The 10,000-nt window shown below is 42.7% G+C and overlaps 1 protein-coding gene across 1 annotated transcript in view; it reads right to left on the reverse strand.

Moving 5' to 3' along the window:
- Window positions 1–10,000, reverse strand: part of cntn5 (contactin 5) — a 278,248-nt gene that overhangs the window by 102,351 nt on the left and 165,897 nt on the right. The window contains exon 7 of the mRNA XM_083773470.1: window positions 3,394–3,597. Coding sequence (XP_083629596.1) covers window positions 3,394–3,597 — 204 coding nt within the window. The remainder of the gene's footprint in view (window positions 1–3,393; window positions 3,598–10,000) is intronic.

A 10,000-nucleotide genomic window follows, 5' to 3' on the forward strand; every position in this document is an offset into this window, starting at 1 on the left:
TTGTCCAATGAACAGGTTCATTAGCAGAATTGTACGAAACATCCCCTCAAAATACCGTTACCACACTATAGGAGTAATCTACAAATTGATTCACCATTATGTATTAGGGAAATACTTTAGTTTCAACGTGTGGATGAGATACATTGTGCATAAAATATCCTGCAATCGCTGATGAGCAGAAACCTTGTATCTCCATGAGAGCTTGTGACTAACTAAGTTGGATCCACTGGAACACCCATTTTCTGAAAAGTAACAGTTTTGGACTTAAATGATATCCACCCGGCACTGATGGCAGCTATAGCTGTGTTAGCAGGGAGACTCTCTATGACACAACATTATATTCCGTTATAAATGCCATAAAAAAAACATCAGGCCGGTCTGGGCCATGGCTCAGCGGTCCAGGCACCTTGGCTGGTAATCCAGACTGGCAGTGTGCCGCGGGTCCCGAAGGCCTTTACTGCATGACTTCCCCCCATCTCTCTCCCCATTTCTGTCCCTCCATAAAAAATGAAATAAAGGCGAAACAGAAAACATCATGCCTGCATGCCTGACCTGTGCAATGGTAGAAATGCATTCACATATATATCTGGGAAGAATGCAGCAGCCATAGACTGGTGATTGGCAATTGCAGATATGTCCCAAAATACAGCCAACATGTCGGATCAACCACTGGGCGTCCTATCTAAATCAGGGTCTAAATGTCTCAATGGAAGAGCCACGTCCAACCACTGCACATGTATAGTTGTATTGTATTAACACTAGACCGGTGCCCGGCTGTAGAGCACTGAGTCGGTAACGATGGAAGTTGAAGATCTATGCCCCACCCGGCTACGCAATACCCCTTCCACCCATCTGTCTGTGTCCCTTTTATGCCCATTTATGGAGATTTCTGGATCTGTCTCTCTGTGTCCCTTTATTCCTATATATGGAGTTATGTGTCAGGCATGCCCAAATATGGAGTGTTGTGATGTCAGAACAGGCCAGCTCCATATTTGGACCCCGAGCAGGGGCCCTGTCCAGAGCCCAAGCAGAGGCCTTTAGTGGGGGTTCTGGACAACCATGGGTCCGACCGACTCGATGCCGGGCACTGAACTCCCTGTGGGGGTGTGGAACACATGTGTCGAATTTGAAGTCGGTGGGGCGAACGGTTTTCAAGTTATGTGGATTACAGCCATACACACTTATGTACAGACAGACGTACAGCAGTGTTGTTTTCGTCGACTAAAACTAAGACAAAAAATGTTCGTCGACTACCTTTTTTCACGGACAAAAATTAAATTGGAACTAAATGAAAACTAAGCTATGATGACTAAAACTAAGACTAAATATACTGACAAGTTCGTCAAGAAATAAAAACTAGACTAAAATGGACTAGTAGACAAGAGATCCAGTACAAGTGAATTTACACAACGCGCTGCGACGCGTTGTGAGCTTGTAGATCGGCTATTTTCAGCAAGTGTAAAATCTGTCATTTTGACGGCATCAAGGCCTGACAAAATACATTTTAGTCGACTAGATCAACTGTAGATTTAGTCGACTAAAATTGCGTGACATTTAGTCAACTAAAACTAGACTAACACTAAGACATTCCAGGTGACTAAAATGTGACAAAAACTAAATGAAAACTATTCAAAAGACTATGACTAAAACTAAAATCAAAATGTGCTGCCAAAAACAACACTGACGTACAGAGACATGGTGCATTTATAGATAGATAGATAGATAGATAGATAGATAGATAGATAGATAGATAGATAGATAGATAGATAGATAGATAGATAGATAGATAGATACTCTGCCATGCCATATAGGTTGGTTAAAATAACCTTTTATTCAATAAAATAAGGCCCGGGTTGCAGCTTTAAATGTCTTCTTAAAACGCACATTTATGAGGAAGATTTTTATGATCCATTTCATATTACTATTTTATTGGTTACATTTTTATGCTCCGCCGTTTCCACGTTTTATCCATGTTATTTATTTTATCCGTTTTATTTCCATCTCTTGGCAGTCTTGTGTAGTCTCTTCATAGGACCTTATACAGTAGTACTACAGTAGTGTATGGTCAATCAAAAATCGAATTAAAATGTGATGATGTAAGGTTGATATGCGTAACCAGCGATGAACTGTATTTACAATTATAACTTAAGCCAACATGAACATAATCTATGAGCTTGAATGCAGACTGTGTTCAGTATGCGGCGTGTACATCGCTTCGTCTGGGGGAGCGTCTGGGGAGCGTCTTTCGAAACTCAATACAGCCAGACTTTCTGAAATGAACAATAAGGCCATCACAGGGCTAGCACTTCCAATATCAAATTACACTGATCATCCCCTGTATCGCTGCTTTGACCTCATGCCATCTGGACAAAGATACAGAACCTTGCCATGAAAAAAGTTTTGTTCCCTCGGCCATCACGGCATTAAAGGACAACTTTAGTTTTTTTCATTTCATGGTTCATGTTTTAGGTTGTTATTAGAGAAAGTAAAAGATGAGTGTCATTTTTTTTTTCTTTCGTTTTAGGGATTTTAGCTGTTTTTGACAGGGGGGCGGGGGCATTCGAGCATGGGGCTAAATATGTATTTTTTTACAACATTTTAAAGCGATTTATTTTTTAATTATTTACTATAGTCCTAATAAACCCCGGGAAATTTCATCTGGCCACAAAAGATCACGAGATCTACTGAATGTGTCAAACTGACATATTGAGCCTATGACACACAGTGTGGATTCCCCCCAGTATAGGCTATACCTTCACATTCAGTAGATCCTGTGATCTTTTTGTGGCCAGATGTAATTTCCTGGGGTTTATTAGGACTATAGTAAATAATAAAAAAATTAATCGCCATAATATTTTGTAAAATAATACATATTTAGCCCCATGCTCGAATGCCCCGCCCCCTATCAAAAACAGCTAAAATCCCTAAAATGAAAGAAAGCAGGAAATGAAAAAAAAATGACACTCATCTTTTACTTTCTCTAATAACAACCTAAAATATGAACCTTGGTTGAAAAAAACTAAAGTTGTCCTTTAAACAAACTGCCCCGTCGATAGGATGGTTCTGGGGACCCAATGTTTTCTGAATTGTCTTGGTGTTATGTGTTGTTTTTTATGTGGGTGCTTCGGGGACAATAAAGATTATACAACTTGTGCAAGGATGTGCTCTGATTGGCCCGTTAGCCACTTTGAGTGGCAGTCGGGGGAAACGCTCTCCCCAGAACATTATTTACTATTCTCTGACTATCGGGTCACAACCCGCTCACTTCAGCTCGCTCGGTGGTGTCTCGCGTGGCTCAAGTTCGCTTGAAACGGTGGGCCACTGTTGCGGTCTAGTCCCGACACACATGTTGATAACCACTGTGGTGTGACATCATGACGGGAGGAGCCCTACCGTCGGTCTTGAGCGTCAGAGGCGTGGGCGGGCTCAGCACCCTGGCGTTGGTCAGCGTGTTCTTCACCTGGCACAGGTAGCTGCCCACGTCGGACGGCTGCACCTTGGAGACGTACAGGTTCCCTGTGTCCTGCGAGATGAACCGACGGCTGTCCTCCGCCACGAACGACGGGAACTCGTTGAACACCCAGCTGTACATGATTTCTGTGTGTAGGAGGGGGGGGGGGGGGAGAGGGAGGGGGGCACAGGGAAAATCGGGTTAGGGCACTGCAGGGCACAAATAAGGGGACCCCACATTTTTGTGGGTGCCCCAATTTTCTGCTTCCTACTTTTTGTGCACGCATGCACATGGAGACACAACAAGCACACTCACAGACAAACACATTGTGCGGCGTGCGCACATGCACGCACACACCCCACAACAGGAGGGTGGGGGGCTACTTACTGTAGATACATCTACATACAACTTACACTGATTGGGTATAATGTGTGTTACACAGACACAGAGATACCAGGAGGGCTGGTTGATTGGGTGGTTTAATGTGATTCACTATTGAGGCATGCATGCAGCTGGAACCAGCTTCTCCAAATAGATGAAAGACGAGGTACGGTTCACACACAGTGCCACCACAGAGTTCATTGCACTGGGGGGGCAGCACGAGGACAGCATAACTCTAACAGGGCTGCATTGTGCCACTAAGTGCACACAACATATGCTCCTGGTGAGCCATGAGTGGACAGGATCGTCGCTGAAACCTCCATTTTCCTTTTTCAACTTAATGCCCTAGCTCAGTGTTTCCCAACTTGTGCGCCGCGGCACTTTAGTGTGCCGTTTGATATGTCCAGGTGTGCCGCCTGATTTGACCGAAAGTAACACTAACCCTCCCCCGAAAGCAATAGCTACTGTACTGAGCTGCAGGCTTCCTATTGTTGCGTCGTTGTTGTTGTCACACGTCTAATTAGACGTGCGACAACAACAACGACGGAACAATAGACTCTAACGACCATCGGCCATAGGAATGTTAATGCTAATGTATGTCTTTGTGTACATGGGGCCATCGCCTGTACTCGCCTGGCAACTTTACTGTATAAATCCAGAAGACGCTACATTTCGCTCCCTCCAGAAAGACACCACCAGAACCCAACAGCAGCACACACAGTGCCGTCGGGTCACCTGCATCTGACGACGACACAGCCATCGGCCCCTCGCCCTCGCCGCCGACAACAACGGCGACTACTACCAATGCAACGCCTACAAAGAAAACCACTGCCAGACCGTGATGACTACATGAAGTTTGGCTTCACGTTTCTTGGGGATACAACTAACCCAATTCCGCTGTGCATCGGTTGTGGATTCAAGCTCACAAACAGCGCCATGGTTCCCAGTAAGCTGAAGCGTCACCTTGATACCACTAATGTTGAACTCTCTACAAAAGGACAAAACATTTTCGTGAGTTTGAAAGAAAAAAAGGAGAAAGACACAGTGAAGCAGGCAAGTCTATTGATATGCAGTACCAGTCAAAGACTAATGAAAAAGGTCTGGAATGAAGCTACCAAATCGCAGATATGTTGGCAAAGTTAAAAATGCCACATACATTGGCAGAAACAGTAATAGCCAATTCATTAAAACTCGCGGGGGGGGGGGGGGGGGGTGGGCTTGGTGTTGGGGGCTTGAGAAGTATTACTTTGCAATGACACATTGAACATGTGGGGGCTATATTTTGTTATGAGTTTTCAAAAATAAATTGGTGAAACTGAGGCACTGTCTCTGTCCTTTTCTTTCTCTTTAAAGTTATTTGACGAGTGCTGCCATGTGTGTTTATAAAATAACTTTACTCTTGTCAAAAGTATAATGTGTTTGGTATCAATTAAATCAATTGCAATTATTCAATAAAGAATTATTACCCCTATTACTACAAAAACAATGTTTTATTGCTTAAACTTATGTATTCACTATTCATTGATTCACTAGTATACCAAAATCCATTAAAAAAAAAATGCTTTCACACTGTTCTCGGGTCAAATCATGATATGTGATTAAAATGCGATTAATCTAGATTAATTAATCGCAAAGCCTCTGATTAATTAGATGAATTTTTTAATCGAGTCCCAGCTCTAGTTGGTACCATTAGGAGAGATAACATGATGTCGGTACCATTAGGAGAGATAACATGATGTCGGTACCATTAGGAGAGATAACATGGTGTTGGTACCATTAGGAGAGATAACATGGTGTTGGTACCATTAGGAGAGATAACATGGTGTTCGTACCATTAGGAGAGATAACATGGTGTTGGTACCATTAGGAGAGATAACATGATGTTGGTACCATTAGGAGAGATAACATGATGTTGGTACCAAAATGATCGCCTGACAGCACTAATATATATATATATATATATATATATATATACATACACACACTGTATATCTAGGTGTGCCCCGAGATTTTTAGGCTATGAAAAGTGTGCCCTGGGACAAAAAAGGTTGGGAAACACTGCCCTAGCCGATCATACTACAGCACCACACAGAAGCATCAACATTAGCAGATCTGCAATGCGACGCATTTCGATCTTGCAGATCTGCTACTTTTCCTCTTTTTTTAATCCTGAAAACGTGGTCCTGGTAACCCATGGGTGGACTTGAGGTCCATTCCAACCATTGACTGTAAAAGCACATAATGGGGACAAAAGGGGACTCCTGCACATTCAAAATGACCCGTGGGAGGTGCAAGTCTAGCAGGCATGGACATCAAAAAGGAAAAAAACCTTTTTGAGGCGAAACGCAGTCCCTTCCAAGGAAGGGACTGCACACTCCAGGGAACAGAGAGAGAGGGAACATACATACATATACTATATATATATATATATATATATTAGTGCTGTCAGGCGATAATGTTTTTTAATCAGGATTAATCACATGATTTGTGTAGTTAATCGCGCAATTAATCGCAAAACCTTTTTTGCTCTAAATTCAATGATGAACTGAAAGAAAACGCTGTATTGTAGAGATGCTCCGATCAGGTTTAACAACATTAATGTTACTTTTTTTATTTACCTTTTTTCCACATGACGTATGAAAAGACAAGTGCAATGTGCATTATTTTATGGCTTGCCCATTTTCTCTCTTTTGAATAATTCTGTGCAATTAGCACATTCAACACAAACAACTGTTTCCATAAAACAAACTAACATAGGCTACTTCTCTATAAGCAGAATCATGAATAGGCCTATTTAATTTATACAAAAGGAGAAGAGCGAGAGCAATGTGTTTGTGGCTCAAACTTTGTCTAATATTGTTTTAGAGCAGTGGTTCTTAAACATTTTCATGCCAAGAGCAAAGGACCCTCAATATTTTTTCAATCTACAAAAATAATCCCAAAATCGCTTATAAATTAAATTAAATTAAATTACTTACTAATCGCTTATTTGGCAACACTGGCCAGAAACGACCAGTGTTGCTTCTTTTTGTCTTATTTTGTATAATAGACCTAGGTGGCTTGTTTCTGCCATAGAGTTATACTGGCAACACCTCTGACTTCTAGCTAGCTGGATATGTGCTGCTGCTCGTCGACTCGTCAGTCCCAGCTCCGTGACTGGGAGATGGGACTGTCGATAGTCTGGATAGAACTTTCTGTGACAGTTAAATCAATATAAAAGTACCACACAACTGAAAAGTATCGCGACTGTGACCACAAGTTAGAAACGTGTGTGTGGCTATAATGAGGCACAGTTGTTTACAATGCGATGCAAAATTAACAGCGGGGGTTTTGCTTTTGGTCTGGATGGATGAATTGCACAAGTTTCTCAAGCTTTTTTGGACTGGAACGTACGACACGAGCAAAACCTTTATGAAATGTAAATGGAAGGCTGTTACTCCACTTAAAACATCCTAACAAGGGGTCTGGGAAGGGAGTGCATTGCAGGAACCAGTATTCCTCAACATCCCGCCTGCCAATCGATGTGATTCAAATAATGAATAATTGCGCTCAATTGTCTTAAAATGTTTTATACCAAGTGTTGTAAATTCTAATGAATGGCCCTCGTCTGGTTCAGACAGACAGGTAGTGTGTGCAGGCTGGGTGGTGTGTGATAATCCGGTTGAAGTATTCCTTCGGTACGACGACTGCGGTGGCGGGCCCGGGAGAACAATAACGCGACGGAAGACAGTATCACGCTAAAGGTTCACAAAGTTTATTACACAAACAGGGAACTGTGCTGGATCATAATGACGTGACAATAAGATATGAGACAAAACAACGTGCCTACTGCAGCAAGACTGACCTTGCTGGTGCTGAGATGTCTCTCGTAGCCTATCTATAAAGTATGCTACAGTACAGGCAGTATACACAATACATGTCAAGTACACTGTATCTCAAGTTCAAGTACATTTAGATGTACATGGGCAACTCATGATTATAACACCAAGTGACAGCAATACCTTTAAAAACTGCTGCTATTTGCTTCATAAGCTTTATACCAAGCCAACCTTGTCTACGTGTATAATATAACTATTCCTATAAGAGAAATGTAACATTGCTGTGGTTTTGTAAGATAGTAATTTATAAGTTTATACAGCTCTGTTTACACAATTGTTTTATTACCTTTTTAATTACACTTATTTTTATTTGACACTTTCTGTGGAAATGTAAATGTTTTCTCACGCCAAGAACGCTCCTTTCAACTGAACTGATTTGAATTGAGATAGAACCAGAACATTGTTTTAGTGTGGATGATGAGGAAGGAATAAGATAGCCGACAGCAAAAGCTTATTATTGTAATATTGTTATGTTATTGGGGCGGCTGTGGCTCAGGAGGTAGAGCAGGTCGTCCAATGATCCATGGGTCGGCGGTTGGAATCCCGGCTCCTCCTGTCTACATGTCGAAGTGTCCTTGGGCAAGACTCTGAACCCCAAATTGCTCCCGATGTGCTGGTTGGTACCTTGCATGGCTTCCGCCGCAATCGGTGTATGAATGGGTGAATGTAATGCACAATCTATGTAAAGCGCCTTGGATAAAGGCGCTATATAAATGCACCATTTACCATTTACCATTTATTGTTATGGACAGACAGACAGACAGACAGACAGACAGACAGACAGACAGACAGACAGACAGACAGACAGACAGACAGACAGACAGACAGACAGACAGACAGACAGACAGACAGACAGACAGACAGCTCCTGTCAGGGGATCAGTGCAACCTATATTCAAGCCTGCTCAGTATTACAGCAGCTTGAGACCTACAGCTTGAGTACATCAATCTGCATTTCCAGGTGCACACATGAAATAAGTGGGACAGTCATAGCGCTGCACAGCCCAGCCCAGGGACCCTGCATGCTACAGGGGGAGAGAGTCAAGGAGAAGACCCTGCTGCATCTGCACCACTGCCCGCAGCGGCAGCAGAGTTTAGTCAAGTTTGTGTGTGTGTCAAATAAACCGTTGAGTTTGTTGTTGCACAGTTTATTCTATTTTTACCCGTAGTCAACCAGGCATGGTTGATTAAGTACAGATTCTATTTTCTTCAGCAATGGCCTGTGGAGAGGAAGGGGGGGAATAATGCTCCAATCATACACACGCAGCTTTTTGCTGTAAAGTAATATTGTCGCTGTCGGGTGGGAACCTTGTGTGAACCTCTGTTCAAATGGATATATTGGAACACATACTGTAGTTAGTCACAAGCTATTATATTTATCAAACCCACAGACTAAAGTGATATTTCACTTTCAAACATGTTTAAAAGTGAAAGAAATAGCTGATCTACAAGCTCACAACACGTCACATTGCAACGCATTGTGAGCTTGCAGATCGGCTACTTTTTGCTACTTTGTGCGACACTCTCGTACAACGAAGTAGGCCATTCATTTACGTATAATTATTATTTTTCCTTTATTTACCCAGGGTAGTAGCTGAGCACAAGTGCTCATTTTCAGCAACGCCTACACTACGTGAGTGCTGGTATTCATACATACTATGTGAGTGCTGGTATTCATACATACTATGTGAGTGCTGGTATTCTTTTCTACAGTATGTATCTTCCAGAACCGTGCACCCGTGACATTATGACATGGAAATACTCTACCGAGTGCTTGCTTTTGCTTTCTTCAACAGACATATACCCGTCATTGAACACCAGGAAAATCCTTTTCACTTGCTGTGATGTGGGACAGGGGGCATCACAGCAAGTGAAAAGGATTTTCCTCAAGGCCTACAGTGTTCATACCCCAGTTGGTGATTCGTACCCCCAGTTAGGTGAAAAGGCAGGGGCGGAGATATAGGCGAGGCAGGCGAGGCAGTCGCCTCAGGGCCCGGGAGGGTGGCGGGGCCCGGCCGGCCGGCCGCTCCGATGCGTGGTAGTAAACTGTATACTCTCTCTCTCTCACTCTCTCTCTCTCTCTGGCTCTCTCTCCCACAAACACGCTGTTAAGTTACCGCAACTACGACTACATTTCCTGTCAATAATAAGCAATGTAAAATGTAGTTAATTGTGAGTTAAAGGGAGACGCTTTATTGTGAAGGGCCCTTCACGGCGCAGGCAGGAAATAGAAGGTTTAAACTGGGCTGCTTGGTTATGCACGTTAGAGTACTAGAGTAGATGGATTTGCT

The sequence above is a fragment of the Protomyctophum parallelum genome, assembly GCF_964188405.1.
Source record: "Protomyctophum parallelum genome assembly, chromosome: 9".
NCBI lineage: Eukaryota > Metazoa > Chordata > Actinopteri > Myctophiformes > Myctophidae > Protomyctophum > Protomyctophum parallelum.